General features: G+C 30.6%; 2 protein-coding genes across 2 annotated transcripts in view; both read left to right on the forward strand.

The window, feature by feature from the left end:
- Nucleotides 1–17,024, forward strand: part of LOC129958565 (uncharacterized) — a 45,464-nt gene that overhangs the window by 11,981 nt on the left and 16,459 nt on the right. The gene's annotated exons all lie outside the window — the stretch shown is intronic.
- On the forward strand, nt 9,838–12,301 carry LOC129958558 (heat shock protein 70 B2-like). The gene has a single exon (XM_056071107.1). It carries the CDS (start codon nt 10,120–10,122, stop codon nt 12,046–12,048), a length of 1,929 nt encoding a protein of 642 aa, XP_055927082.1. The 5' UTR covers nt 9,838–10,119; the 3' UTR covers nt 12,049–12,301.

The following is a 17,024-nucleotide window of genomic DNA, read 5'->3' on the forward strand; positions in this document are numbered from 1 at the left end:
GAGATTTTAAGCCGAGAGAGCGTCTCTTGTTTTTCAGTAGCGCCATCTAGGGCCAAGAATACGTCTTAGCTAATCACTCGTCACGGGGTAGCTAAGACGGACTTCATTCATGCATTTCATTCACTCATCCAGAGATCGTAATTTAGACATGAATCAGAGAAAGATCACCTCTGAACCAGTACCCCTAATGGTTTTATGTCGACATGGAGGACTTTGTGACGGCAGATTTATACGCGCAGCAGCCACCACATACACGAGGAGTCTTCGACGAGCGGGGTTCGAACTCACAACCCAAGGGATGCGAATCCAACGCCCTACCAACCAGGCTATCCCGGCCCTATATTTGTAACTACAATCCTGGGATTAATCGCCAAAAAACTCGCCAAGGATCTCTTGATAGATGCAATAAAAATGCAAAATTCACACCAAAGGTTCATATTTTATAACTATTGTATGCCAATACTAAGTAAGATGTTCCCTGTGAAAACACCTTTATTAGAGAGTATGCGAGAAAATGTTGGGGGCACTACTCTCGCCGGTTTATTAATACGAAGTAAACAAACAGAAGATATTTTAATTATCAAGAAATTCGACTTCAAGATTTTGCCCGTTTTACATTTAAATGTGCATGAAAATTTGTTCATGAAAACGGAATGTATTAATGAAATGAAATTTGCTTTTTGGGCCTTACACCAAAATTGCAGTTTTGTATTAAAATTTTGGGCGAAATAGGTAGGAAATATGTCTGTCCCTATGCATATGAATCTGATAAACCGACAACGGAGTATCAGCTGGATGGATACATTTGGCTTATAAAATTAACACTCACATTACATATTTGAATCACATTTTGGATAAAATTCACCATTGGATTGGATTGACTGTATATCAATCAGCCTATGTGTGAGTGATAAAAACACAAGGGTCTAGATAAATGAAGTTTGGTAGGCGATCCCATTAAATTTTATAGATCTGTATCAAATTTCACACTCAACTTGTCGAAAAGAAGATGCTGAATATTTGATTTTCTTCACTATACTAAGAAGTACAACCAGCGGCAGAGGCTTTCCAAAAACTTTCTTATACGATCTCTGATAAACATACATGTTATTAACCGCATGATATTTGCAAATAATAGTACGAAAAAAAAAAACTATTCACGTGTGATTTATTCCATTTTTTTTTTCGTTAATGATTAATCGTGGGTAATATAGAATCAATGAAAACCGAATATGTTTTAGGGCTTTTTTCCGACCCATTAAATCCCCCTCAGGGGCTCACCTACTATAGGTGAGTACGGGTGTCCCAATCCCGAGGTACCCAGGGTTCTTCACTCCCTTTATATTTATTCTCCCCTAAATCTGCTGCTGTCTGCTATATATTTTCCTTCCCTCGACGGCAAGTGAGGGAGCTCTCCATGAGAAGCTGTCGCCGCTCTGTTTGCTTCCTGCTTCTCATGGAAAGCCAAAAACCCCACGTGTTGGCCGTGCGTGGCGACCCATTAGACGGGTGGTGTACTGTTGGTCCCCGGTGCATCAATTCGGCTGGTATTCTAACCATTTGGTTAGTCTGCTAGGGATCAAGCGAAAGGGTCATTCTCTGGGGCTTGGCGTTAAGGGTGGTCAACGTTCCTGGAGGTGACTCTGAGCATATAGGCCTCGGCTAGCACCAAGGTAAGTGCTGAGGCTGGGAGTTCCAGAGCCAGTAACTGCCTTCCCTTGCTGGGCTCCATGGTGGGCAGTGCCGTCGGGGTCCGAATTACACTTGTTTCTTTGCATGGGATCTTTTGCAAATTTTTCTGGTGTGGAAGTTATGGAATTGGAGAGTTATAATATTGATTGTTTAAGTAAATTTGTAAGATATTTAATTTTGACTACAACGGATAAATCTAGAAATTTGTTTTCGTTTTCTCCTTTCGCTATACATAAAGCTATTACTGGTATTGGAGGAGAACCAAAATCTGTTAAAAAGCTAAAATCTGGAGATTTCCTTATAGAAACTTTGTCATCATCTCAAACAAAATCATTTCTCAACGCAAAAACGCTGCTTGATATTCCCATCTCTGTTACTCCTCATAAAAGTTTGAACTCTGTTCGTGGAGTAATATCTGAACCTGACTTGTTGAATACATCCGATTCTGATATCCTTGAGGGTTTCTCTGATCAAGGCGTAATTCATGTTCGCCGCATTACTGTAAGAAAAGGTACAGAGTTTCAGCCTACTATTCACATAATTTTGACGTTCAATAAAACTCAGCTACCGAAATCAATTAAGGCTGGATACTTGCATTGTCGTGTCCGCCCTTTCATACCTAATCCAATTCGATGCTCCAAGTGCCAACGGTTTGGGCATTTGAGGACTGCCTGTCGAGGAAATATGGTGTGCGCTAGATGTGCATCAGTTGGACATTCTATTACTGATTGTCAACTAGAGCCTAAGTGTGCGAATTGTGCACAGCCTCATGAATCCAGCTCAAAATACTGTCCGACTTGGAAACACGAAAAAGAAATTCAGAAACTGAAAGCACAGAAGAATATATCCTACGCGGAAGCACGTAAATTGTGTCTGCCAACAGCTGTTCCATCCTTTGCAAAAATAGTTCAACAAAAGAAACCTATTGACACTGTAGAAAAATTTACACAGACAGATTCAGATGTTACTTATGTATCACTTAAAAAATCTGTTTCAACACTAACTGATGATAAAATATGCAACGTAACACGACCTCCGAAGAAGAAAAAAGCCCAACAGGATACCAGTATTCATTCTAATGGAAATTCAGCAAATTCTAACAACGTAGATTTTCATACACATCTTAGAGCCACACATAAAACTAACGTACAAGAAACAATGCAATTGACAGCTTCTTATAACTCAGTGTCAGAATCAATGTTGACAGATAATTTGCTTCCTGATGTTCAAGATGCAGCAGAATCTGAGGATTATATTGATTATGATCCAGAAGAATCTATAGACGAAGATTTTATAGATGATCACCATCGACGGCAGCCGTCTACCAGTCGAACAGTTGCTAATTCAAAATTTTATCCTGCTCTTAAATCGAAGTTTATGAAAAAGCGAAGAAGGAAAAAAAGCTGATATTTAGTCCAGAATTTACTACATTTTGATACATTGACATTTGTCAAGTGAACTTTTTCTGTTTCTTGTTGACTTTTATGATGTTTTTTAATATTTGTACCATGCATCTTATATTCCTGAACATTTTTAAAATTTTATCATAGAATCAATCTTGTATTTGCTTATATATAGGATTTTAAATTATCACTTTTATATATCGTATCCTTTATTTCAATTACACCATATGTTTGGCGCAGTATGATCAAAAATGGTTTTTGCGCCAATAAACCCCACATTCACTCACCCGACCCATTAAATTTAACACGGAATTACAACAGTAATCACAAAATCATAAACAAAATTTCACATGTTTAATTCATTGCATTTTTAAATTATCGTATTTACATGCTTGCGAAAGTACTTGCTTACAAATTGTCAATCTTTTTATACATTTAATTTAAAATTTGATAAGTATTTACATTTGAGATACTAGATTTATGTACTAATTTTTTTTTTTTTTTTTATCAAACTCTCTTTGTTTTATAGCTACCGTGTTAACTTATATTCGAACAGTTGGAAAGACAGAATTCCTCTAAATGGATTACATTCAAATTCTGATAGAAATCTACCGATTTCGTTTAAAGTCCATCTACTGAATTTTATCCACTCAGTTCAAAGTATTTTTGAATTATGTTCTCAAACAAACATAATTTCAAAAAGTTCTTTTCGACCTCAAAGTGGACTGCAACATGGAGTTTGGATTGTTTGATCATTGCAATACTTTCCTCCTTGCAAACTTCGTATTCGAGAAAATAAAAATAACAAAATCGAGGAAAGTAAAGCATAAAAAAAGCGAGTGTTCTTCTCTTGACTTTCTCGTATATTTAGAAAATAAAGCGGCATTTGTGTTGAACTTCGTATAATAGTGAAACAAACGGCGCATATGAATGAGTTTTGAATCTTTTTCCATTGATCGACTGTCGCCAAAATTTTATAGACATTTACAATTTCGATAAAGCTACATACCAAATTTCATTCATCCAGCTCATCGCCTTTTGAGCTGTGACAGATGAAATAATAGACCGAAAGATAATCAACAAATTGAAAGAAAACTATGACAAATTTCATTTATCTACCTCGTCGCACTTTCGAGTTGGGAGAAGGGAGAGGACAGAAACAGCGGGTTCTCGGGTAAGAAGGGGGGTGATATAGGCGAGGGTTCTCCATATGCTATGTAACAGGTGTATGGATCTTCTAACACGAGTCTAAATTTTTGATATTAAGAACACGTGCTAAATTCTATTCCTTCCAGCTTGTTACATTTCTGTATTATCGTATTCACAAACAACCAATTTTTTTTTTTTTCCCTCAGGAAAATATAAAGCTTTAAAATTCAATTAAATTTCGAACTTTTTGACCACTGCAATATTTTCTTTTCATTTAAAAAAAAATAAGAAATATTTTCAAACTAGGATGGTAAATATTATAAAACTATATATTTGATATGTAGTAGCGGTTCGTGTGACGTAATAATTCAATAACATAACTGCGCATGCTGTTAAGATTGTGCTGTGATCTCTTTTTGATGCTATCATGTCTTGCAAAATGGGTTCTAATTATATATTGATCGTATTTTACTTTATAAATGTGTATGTTATGTTTAAAAAAAAAGGGGAGGAAGTGTCATGGAAAAGGATTAAATATATAAATAAAACATTTTATTGACTAAATTCAAATTTATAGACATTTATTTATTAAAAGGGTTGTTATTTCACAACAAGATAATTGAAGTTTTTCCAAACTTCAGAACGCTCCAGATGCTTCATTTTTTTTAATTCCCTAAAACTTTATACAAGTATACGAAGACTTCTAGTGCAGAGATTTTGCTATACATATTGAAATTATTTTGCAAATAAGATGTATATAATTTCTTTCATAAGAAATAAAAGGCACATTTCACCCAAAATAAAGTTTTGTGTTATATGTATTCATTTTGAAGTCTCCTTTTCAAAGACAAAATTTAATGACAACTTTTGTTTGAAAATAGTAAGAGAAACAAAGAGAAAAAAAAATTAAATTGTGTTCGAATCATTTTAAAAGGACTGGAATATGCATCATAAAAATTATTAATAGTTATTAGATATTTCAATTATAAGCATAACTCAGAAGTAAAAAAAAAAAAAGAATTGCAATGGAATTTTATGTATTTTTGATAGTATTCTTCTTCAGCCCTGCAAAACTTCAAATTGATAAAATGAAAATAAATTTATATATACATTGAAAGTCATTGGTCGCCATAAACTATTCTTTTGTATATTTTGGAAATGATTTTTTCGTAATATTTAGTAATAATAAGGTATTTTTGTAATCTGAAAAATAACTCTTTAATCCGTAGCTGGAGACATGAATTTCCTCATGCACCCAGAGACATGGAATCAAAATGACTCCATTATTCTTTTTCTTTTTTTGTCTTAGCATTGGAATTTATTTTGGAAACAATACATTCTGGAAATCATGTAGTTACCAAAAATATTTATACTAAAAATGTTAAATGCTATAATATTAAATATTGGAAAGATGTTATAAGAAAAACCTAAACAATCTTTTAATGAGTATATTTACTTTGTTTAGATAATACGGAATTAGACTAATGTTAATAACTGTTAGAACTTAACAAACACACATGAAGAATACAACATTTTAAAATATTGTTTTTAGAATATTTCTTTATTCTTTTTGCATTGTTCATATTAAAAGCAGTTTCAGAGACATGGACATAATGACTCCATAAATAACAACAAAAACCTTGAAAAAGAATAACTCGGTTATACGCACGTGTTCATGCCTAAACTTTTGCCAACATACTGCTGATATAACCATAGAGCTGATATATTCTCAGCTCTATGGATATAACAATTTGAAAGTACTGCGGAAATGACTGTATTCAAGGACAAAATACCATGTGATAATCAGAGCTAATGAACAAGGCGGAGACATTTTGACAGCCGTCTTCAGTTACGGGTTAACTACTATAACTAAAAAATAACCAACAAGATTTATCTAAAATAATGTAGATATTTATCAGTATCTTATCTTTCGATCTTAATGTGTTGCTGATATGCCACTGCACGTCGCTTTATGCAGTGTTGTGTTCCTGCGCTTTCTTCATGTTTTTCCTCTGCAAAGTGTGAGGTGCATTTCAGGATGCAGTTGTAACGAAACACTGGACCTGTGTATCCAGAACATCCAAAAAATAATAAATCTGCAAGATCAGAACAGTAGAATAGCAATACATTCTCTACCCAAATAATTGTTATTAAGATAATTCTCCTTCAAATGCAAAATAATAAAAAATTTCAATCTACAATAAAAAAAAATGAATTAAGATCACATTTCAGTACCTGAATACAACAATGTAACGTAGCGCTCTCTCTCTCTCCCTCTCTTTCTCAAACACACACACACACACACACACAGAGAGAGAGAGAGAACAAAAATTATCATTCATAAACAAGTGAACAAGTTTCGCATAGAAATGGGATAACTACATTTGAACAATAAAAATGGTAGCAAATATATTTTATCACTAAATTAAAAAACGAAACAAAAATAATTTATAAAAAATTGTACAATCGTACCAAACAAATACGATTTCTGAAAAATCGTCTTTATATATCGTTTAAACATAAAATCGCTTTGCAATTTTGACGTTACTTTTTCACTCCATTTTTCAAATTATAGCAATTTAAATAAATAGTCAGAACGCAGTCAATAATGCAGTCAGGAACTGATTCTAAAATACTTATTTTCATTTTGTAAAAAACTATAGAAAAAAATTCGAAAATCATAATTCCAAAATTAATTACTAAATTTTTACAAAATTAATTTTATAAAAAAATCAACATAATTATATACTATCTATTAAAGTGTTCATATATATTTAAATAATAGTTGACTTCCTGTTGTTTAACAACTTCCATAATGTAAAAGGTCTTTAGATGCTGCGATGTGCCAATAACATATATAATGTAGAATTCATATACATAGTGCATGCAATGCATCTACCGCACAGATTTTATATGAAACTGCACTGCAGTGATTTTACAGTTATGAACACAAATTTTTTAATGGAAATCCTACTACAATGCAAAAAAAATTAACCATAAATATTTCAAACCCAAATACTAGAAAATAATCATTTTCTCGAACGAAATATTAAATCGTAAATCGCTTATCGTAGAAAGAATAAAGGAGGGGGCAGGAAATAACCAAACTTTCCTAAATTATTAGTAGAAGAAATTTTTATAATATAAAGTCAATGCAAACATCAAGAAAATAAATAATTCAAACTTTAGTAAGTTTTCGGGAATAGTAATAAAAGAGAGGAGGAGAGAAAAGAGACGCGCGTCCCTCTTTCTCCTTCCAACTAGAATATACCTACTAGAAAATTCCGAAAATAGATTTTTCACAATTATTTCAGTCTTTTTTTTTTTTTAACCTCAAAAAGAATAAAATTTCACACGGAGATTGCTTCTGATATTGCAGTTTCAAGACAATGCATTGTTTTAAAAATCATTTTTTGAGCAATATTTAATTGATTTTTTGATAATATTGATTTCTTTGCAATTAAACGTTTTTTAAAAAAAATTTTAAAAAAATATGTAAATGATAAAAAATGAAATATTTAATCAAAATGTGTATTTAAATTAAGAAGTTTTTTTAACCAAATTCATATTTTTTATATAATTATGTAAAATGAAATATTAATTTAACTTAAACAAATTAATACTTTTTAACTCTATATTTGCTTACAAATAATAAAGTATTCGAAACATAATGCGAAAAATCTAGAACGTTTTAGAACCGCAAATAAAACCGCAAATGACTGTTTGCGGTCCACAACATTTATTCTGAAAATTAATATTTTATTATTTAAACTTCTGTCTTTAAAATTAAATAGGAAATATAAATTTTTATGATAAAATCAACTGATATGTTTATAATATGAAACAATTACAAAGCAGGCCAGAAAATGCCAGTTTCGTAGTATGCTAGATTTTGTGTAAATGCTACTAGATTCGTAAATCTAAAAAAAAAAAAAAAAAATCTTAAGTTGTTTTAATTATTAGAGATTTATTATATTGCTTAGTTATGACTTAAGTTGTATCATTTTATTAAATAACAGTACTACTACGAATATTTTAATCAACCGAAGAAAAGGTCTTATTTTATCAATTACTACACTAATAATTGGTAATATATTTTATATACTTTAAGATAGAATATATTTTGTTGAAAAAAATGTGGGTTTGATATAAATTTAATTAAAAAGCTTGGAATATACTCATGTTGTCTCTAAATATTATATTATATATATATATATATATATATATATATACATAAAAATTCAAAATGACTTTAGCTAGTTAGAAATATGAAAATAATTTAATGAAGTTTTCAGAATCTGAAATGCTAACATGAACTTAGTTTCACATACAAATAATTAATTAGGTCAATCCAAGGAAAGTTTTTTTAATGCACAATTTTTTTTAAAGATTTGTGTTGAATAAAAGTGTTTGACGAAGGAAAAACAAATCATAAATTTAAATCCCTCAACAGCCATCCCCACTTCTGAATAAAAGCTCTAATTTTTAGACAATAAAGTAAAATGATTCGATTGTAAAATGATTCCTCATTGAATAAACAAATGTTGAAAATAAGCTTAAATATTGATAAGAAAGAATTTTTTAACCGATATTTCTTATAATGTTATAAAGAATATAGAATTTAAAGTAATTATTATACACTTTCTCCACAACTTGCAATTATCCGCATTTATGACCGCGAAAAATAAAGTTTTAATCTAAAATGTAATATAAGGTAATATTTTTGATTACGATAGTAATTACAACAGAGTACATTATACATTTTTCCATATTATATATAATAATTATATATATGACACAGAGGCTGAATATATGTATATAATGACTAATTTTTGTAATTCTTCTGACTGAAAATGTGTCGAAAAGATATATAGTATTTCACTTACGACTCTGCAAATCTGGAATAAAATCGCCTGTAAGTCGAGGAATCTTGTATATATTTCACCGAAAGTTTTAAACAATAAGAATCTAACCCGTACTTGTATACATGTCTATATGAGTAAATTAAATATGCTATAAAATTGTATACTAAGAAAAGTTTCTAAATTTTTCACAAGATTATTATTTGCACCATTCGTTTCACTATCTCAAAATTTTAAGAAAAACCTTCCTTTTATAAACGGTAAAGGATATTATCGATTTAAAGTCATTTTAAAATAAAATGCAATGTTAATTTGCAAAAGCAAACTTATTTCAAGATGAACGCATAATAATACAAAATTTATAAACATATTCAACGAATAAATAAATCCTTATCGAAAAAATCCTTAAATTCTATTCTAAATTAAAAAGAAATTAAAGGCATCTAAAAAAATCAAAATTCCGGTTTCCTACTTTTCACGAACTTCCAATCTTTTCTTTTTTATTAGCACGATTAAAAGTTCTACGAAGCATTCACCTACGAGAAATTTCTGATAAGTTGCGTCGTAGATGGCACCACTACTAGAAATTTCTGAATCATCCCAGTAGTATCAACTACATACTTCGAGAAAGTTCTCTATTTTTCACCTCGATCATTAAATTCTCTATTTCTCCCACTCAACGAACATTCTAGAAGTACAATGCGCTTCCAGAACATTCGCGTCTTTTCTATCCTAGATGGCAGCACGAGCAAGGTCATAGAAAGAGAGAGAAGTCTCTCGATGTTTCCTCCGACTGTTTAAATATCTGTGCGCGACCGGAGCAGCTCAGATTCGATTCAGAAAGCGATAAACGAAGTGCTATTTCTTACTGCGCTATCAACTGCTCTTACTCCAGTTTTCAATTTACTGCTGTGCTGAAAGTTTTGTGAGTGAATTTTGTGCTATCAAATACTATTTATTGGACCGAGTTTTGATTGAATTGGACTTCGAATTCTAAAGACTGAACTTCAAATATGCCGAGTGGCAAAGCACCAGCAATTGGCATTGATTTGGGAACAACCTACTCTTGTGTAGGTGTTTTCCAACATGGAAATGTGGAAATTATTGCTAATGACCAAGGCAATAGAACAACACCCAGTTATGTTGCCTTCACAGAAACAGAGAGACTGATTGGTGATCCTGCAAAATCCCAAGTGGCAATGAATCCTGAGAACACCGTTTTCGATGCAAAACGACTCATCGGACGCAAATACGATGATCCTAAAATCCAGCAAGACCTGAAGCATTGGCCCTTCAAGGTTGTAAATCAAGGAGGGAAGCCAAAGATATCAGTGGAATTCAAAGGCGAACGAAAACTCTTTAATCCAGAAGAAATAAGTGCTATGGTGTTGACCAAGATGAAGGAGACAGCTGAGATGTACTTGGGTCAAAAGATTACTGATGCTGTCGTCACTGTTCCTGCATACTTCAATGATTCTCAGAGGCAAGCTACAAAAGATGCAGGCAAGATTGCTGGACTTAATGTACTCAGAATCATTAATGAACCAACAGCTGCAGCCTTAGCATATGGACTCGATAAGAATTTAAAAGGTGAGAAAAATGTACTTATCTTTGATCTTGGTGGTGGAACCTTTGATGTGTCAATTCTAACAATTGATGAAGGTTCATTGTTTGAAGTTCGATCAACAGCTGGTGATACACATCTAGGAGGTGAAGACTTTGACAACCGAATGGTGAATCATTTCATCGAAGAATTCAAACGTAAACATCGTAAAGACATGAGATCAAATGCAAGAGCTGTTCGAAGATTGAGAACTGCTTGCGAGAGAGCCAAGCGTACATTATCAAGCAGCTCGGAAGCTAGCATTGAAATAGATGCTCTCTTTGAAGGAATTGACTTCTATTCCAAGATTACCAGAGCAAGATTTGAAGAATTGTGCATGGATCTCTTCCGTTCCACCCTCGAACCTGTTGAACGTGCACTTAAAGATGCCAAATTAGACAAAAGTAGTATTCATGATGTAGTTCTTGTTGGAGGATCCACTCGAATACCAAAAATCCAGAAGATGCTGCGTGATTTCTTCAATGGTAAAGAACTTTGCATGTCTATCAACCCAGATGAAGCTGTAGCATATGGTGCAGCAGTCCAAGCTGCAGTATTAACAGGCAGCACAGATGATAAAATCAAAGATGTATTACTTGTTGATGTAGCTCCACTATCACTTGGTATAGAAACAGCAGGTGGAGTTATGACCAAGATTATCGAAAGGAATTCACGGATCCCATGCAAGACTTCTCAGGTATTCACTACCTATTCAGATAACCAGCCAGGTGTTGACATCCAAGTATATGAGGGTGAGAGAGCCATGACTAAAGATAATCATCTGCTGGGCAGATTTGAACTTTCTGGAATCCCACCTGCACCTAGAGGAGTTCCTCAGATAGAAGTGACCTTCGATATGGATGCTAATGGAATCCTCAATGTTTCTGCTATGGATAAAAGCTCTGGTAATTCTCGAAGCATCACAATCACAAATGACAAAGGTCGTCTTTCTAAAGAAGAGATCGAAAGGATGCTAAATGAGGCTAAGAAATATGAGAAAGACGATCAAGAACAAAGGGAAAAGGTTGCAGCTAGAAACAGTCTAGAAAGCTATGTTTATCGGATGAAGCAAACAGCTGAATCGGTCCCTGATGAAAAACTCAGCTCCTCAGATAAAGCCAAGGTGAAAGAAACCTGTGAAAATGTCATTCGCTGGTTAGACAACAACACACTGGCCGAGAAAGATGAAATTGAACATAAGATGAGGGAGGTACAATCGGAGCTTAGTCCCATTATGACCAAAATGCATCAAGCTGCAGGCGGCTCTAATCAATCTGGTGGAATGGGACAACAAACAACAGGAACTGCTGGTGGTCCTACAATTGAGGAAGTAGACTAAACTTTCTGAGGACTTTATAGACTGTTAGTTTTATTCTCATTACTATTTATTATTAAAACCCATATTATGTGATGTGATAATGTTGTTCTACCATGTATGCAGATGTTAATATCGTGGACTAATGTGAGTATTGTCTTTTGTCCTTGCTTTCGCAGCAATTGTTGTTAAATTTGTATATGCATGTCATGTGAATATAAAGTAATTTATATCTTTGTAAAGTATTAACATTCCAATAAAATTTATTGGCATCCAATACTGTGTTGCATTATTTACTTGTTAAATTCAGATTTACCTAATTTTAACCATGATGTATTTAGCTAATTTTTCATTTATCCATATATCACTATTAAGTAATTTTTAAGATTTTCTGTTTGACTTACTGAGAATGTTTGGAAATAATTGATATCACATAATAGATTTAAAAGTTCTTCTTGAATTAATTTATAGTTTCATTTTTCTAATACTAGGAATGCACCTCATTTTTATTGCACTAGATAAAACAGAACTATTATTAAAAAATTAGAAACTATTAAAATCATTAAACTCTATTAACAAATAATTACTCTTATATACAAGAATAAAAGTGAATCTTAACAGTGCTGAATAAAGAAAGTCTTAAAAGAACCTGATTAAATTGAAATATTAAATATTTCAAAATGCTGATTTGACGACTTTTTAATAGAAAAAAATGATATATTTATCAGTATAGTAGTTTATTGTTTAATTATACAATTATTTGAAATGAGAAAATTCTTTGATCATTGATTAAGAAGAATAAAAAGTATGATGAGAATATTTATTACATTAATTCACACATCAGGAAGTGTTTATATGTATTTTATCTACTAAATATGAGAAATTGAGCATTTTTATGATAACAAATTTCTCACACTAGCAATAAAACAAAGAATTATATGAAAAGTAGTAGATACGAACTATATTTAATAATCTTGTATGTCTGCTAGATAATATGTTATAATTTTTTACTTTATAAAAGTGTTAAAGCTTAACTAAATGTATAACATGCTTTGAAATTTTAAGCATTTGATTTTCTCTTGACTTAAAAATTCAAATAAAAAATAAATGAATTCACAAAATGAAGAATAGAACGTAAATTATATATATATTGAAATATTTTGTAAGTTATTAATATAGCAGTTGGGAAAAATAAGATGCTAAAAATATATGGGAGAAAGGATTCAATTTAATGCATAAGAAATTAAAGAACATAGTTATTTGTTTTCATTATTAAAAATTTATTGGAGGATTTTCACTGTTACACATTTTTTATAAAAACTCTTTTATAAGAATTAAAGTAATGTATTATTTTTTATAACAAGTCAGACTCAATACAGTTATACAAAAGATTAAAATAAAAGTTGCCTGTTTTGAATTGATTCTGTTTACATTATAAAAGTCTTAAATATAAACAGAATGGAAAGTTGAATTAATAATAAAAAACTCAGATTTATAATTAGTATAAAATTCAGAATGTTTCAGAGTGAGATGCTAATTTCATACATAGTTAATCTTAAATTATAGGTTTATATATAATTCTTAAACTTTGAAAGTGAATTAAAGTAAAAAATTAGCATGTGAATAATCATAAGCAAAAGCATTTTAAACAGTTAGAATTTTAATATATGCTTTGCTTTATTTCATAATTATAATAAAATTAACAATAAAAATTTATAAAGATTAATCTGTTCTTATTTTTATATTTTCACAATTAAACAGGAAATATTAAACACTATTGTTCTAAAATTTTAAATAGCACAAAATTATATATAGGGATATTTTAAAAATTTTTCTTTACATAGCATGAATTTTTATTCATCAACTGATACTTTTAATGGATAAATGAACTAATTTTTCATTCTTTATTGTCTCATCCAAATTAAAATTCATTCATTATTTTAAATTTCTTCCGTAAATGCATTTTGTTAGCATAACGTATGAAATAATGATGATATTACTTGATCACGATGTCAAAACATTTTATGCTTTTTAGACAATTTCAATCACAAATTAATTAGTTTTTTGTATAAAAATTTTAATGCATATCTAATATTGTTAAATTCCTATCATTACAGAATTTAACATCAAAGCACTTGCTAATTCACAGATTTTAAGTTTTAGTATCACATCTATATCTTTAGAAAAATATACTAATTTATAGCTCCATATGTTATATTGTACAGAAAAATTAACTTACAAATTGAAAATAAGAATTAAATATTCTATTTAAAATGACATTTTCTGAATAATATATAACTGCCTCCCTACTTTTGTAAACTAGCAGATATCAGAATAAACCTAAATTGATTTAAATATTTTAAAATCATATTAATTGGAATGAAAAAAAAATCTATTCCGCAAAATTATAAGTGGAACATTAATAATTGCACAATTTTAATTCAAGTGTGTCAAAAGTTCAAAATTTGTTCTATTAATGCTTTGTTATATTATTGTCTATAATTAAAATTTAATTTAATCAAATTTAAAATAAAAAACTTTTTATTTTTGATTTGTTTATATTATCAGTCAAATGCAAAAAAATAAATAAATAAAAAAGCATTTTATGTGAATGTAGAATTATTTAAGCCTTTAATCCAAGCAAAGACTTGACAGCTCTAAAAAAGTAAATATCTAAAAAATAAATAAAAAGTAATAGTAAACATCTTTTTTAAAAAATGAAGGGGCATATGTGAATGACTGAAACACTATAAATGTGACTTGAATATTTGTTTGGATGTTTTAATGTGCAATTGCTATATTAAAAAAAAAAAAAACTACATACTGTTAATTAAAATTATTTATCAAAATTATTGCTTTTTATCTATAGTTGATTAATACTGTTGATTAATCAAAACAAATCTTTACTGCCATGCCAACTTGCATGCAAACCTAACCGAAAAACATTTTTTTGGGTTCCGCAAGTCTAACTTATCTGGCGACTTTTCGCTTGCGCCCGGCTAACCGAAAAATACCAACAAATAAAATATGAAACGCATTAGAAAAATAAATCAGACCAATAGGCTCAACGCTGACTTATTTTTAATTTATTATTTTATTGAAATGGATAAATTGGGATTTTTAGCAGCAAAGGCTGGCATCCGTTAATGGCAGCTAATTTTTAAACATGTCGGCTAGGGATGTTTTTAAAAAAATTATAAATGAATTTAAATAATTTAGCTTTTTTTTATTAGCTGTGTTAATTTCATATCTTACAAAAATTATAAAACATATGGAATAACAAATTTATTCATGATTTTACCTTGATGAGATTATTTCCTTTTTATTTTAATGTTATTATGTAACTAATAAGTTAATCAATATACTTTATTAAAAATATTGTAAATGATACAAACCGGCATTTTACTTCATAAATATGTACTGAAAAAAAAAATTTAAATTACATTGAAATTTTTCCTCATTAAATAGTCGGTTAATATATTATTAAAAAATTGAAGTGCACACATTTGATATTGTAAATTTTCTCAGAAAGGTAAAAGCATTCTGAGCAGCAGCATCCTCAGATCAATGCAATTGCAGTTAATAAATTTTGAAGTACTTCATTGTCTGCAAGTTTAGTTTTGTTTTTCATGATTTTGGTCATTTAAAAGAGTGAGGAAATATTTCATTGTTTGCTAATTTGGAACAAAGGTTTACCCACTTCAAGTAACGAGCAGTGCTTTTTTTCATGAATGATTGAAACCATTTTAAATTTTTCGTTTCCTGTTAATGATTCTCAAGACACTTACCTTGTCTACCATACCTTAGTAAGGTCACGCTAGGACGCAGGATAGAAACAAAAGATAGGAATCAGTTTTAATTTCCCTCTTTATTTAGAATGAAAATCAATATAATTATAGCATGTTTCAATTGTTTAGAAAATTGATTTTGACCGAAATCGAGTTGACTTTGGAATGCATTTAAAAACACTGGTAGTAGATGAAGCGGTGCATCTTACAAATCCAAAATGTTTTTAGCCAATCAGCATTCAAAGTCAAACTGCTATCCATTGACTGATTTCAGAGTTAATTGGAGAATATGCTGGGAGACATACGTCTGAAACACACGCTGATCACACTTACAACAAATAACTTGCATAATCAAAAATATTATTGCATTAAAAATAGTTCAAAAATAAACTAAAATCCATTAAAAAGTAATCCTATGGGCTATAAATTAATCCAAATCTGTTTTTAACAAATTTTTGTATTTTATGTTTTTTTGGACAACTTTCGAGGTAGCAATGCGGGCGCCTTGACAATTAAGGGAACGAGGATAATCTGTATTCGCAAAAAATTGATTTCGTTTTCAATTTTAGCTTCATAAAATAGGGAATATTTCAACGATTGCTGAATTTTTAAAAAGTTTTTTGGTATACAAAGTACTTGCCTCCCCCACCCGCTTCTCCTGAAAAAAAATAAACCCGGAATGAAATTTTTTTTACAAATCAGCCCAATTTCGAAAAATACTTTTTTTTTTTTTTTTTTTTTTTTTTTTTTGCATTTTGTCATTTAGTCGGTTGGTCTGTTTGCGAACATGATAACTCGAAAATGCTCTGAGCTATACGAATGAAGTTTGGTATGTGGTCTTTACAACAAATTTCTTGCGAATGTCCAGCTGTCCGAATATAAGTTAACGCAACAGTAGAACGAATAGAGCAAAAATAACATTTGGTACACAAATTTAACATCTAAAGTGTAGGTATCAGATTTGCAACCAAATCCGTCAAGACGTTGGCTTTCTATTTGCCTCTATAAGCATGTAAACTCGATAACTCAAAATACCAATGATTTTTGGCTATGAAATATGGCATATGATTTTGTAACTGCAATTGTAGTTGTATGTTAAATTTTAACTTCAATTCGTTGGTGAAAACGCGTTTAAAATACAAATTTTGTTTTCGAGTACTTTAACCGCCTTCAGAGATTAATATCTAAAAAAGGCCTACAGGGATCACATGA

Source organism: Argiope bruennichi, chromosome 2, assembly GCF_947563725.1.
Source record: "Argiope bruennichi chromosome 2, qqArgBrue1.1, whole genome shotgun sequence".
In the NCBI taxonomy this organism is placed as follows: Eukaryota; Metazoa; Arthropoda; class Arachnida; order Araneae; family Araneidae; genus Argiope; species Argiope bruennichi.

What these genes read in the sequence shown, in the direction of transcription:
- LOC129958558 (XM_056071107.1), top strand. Translation starts at nt 10,120, where the DNA reads ATGCCGAGTGGCAAAGCACCAGCAATTGGCATTGATTTGGGAACAACC.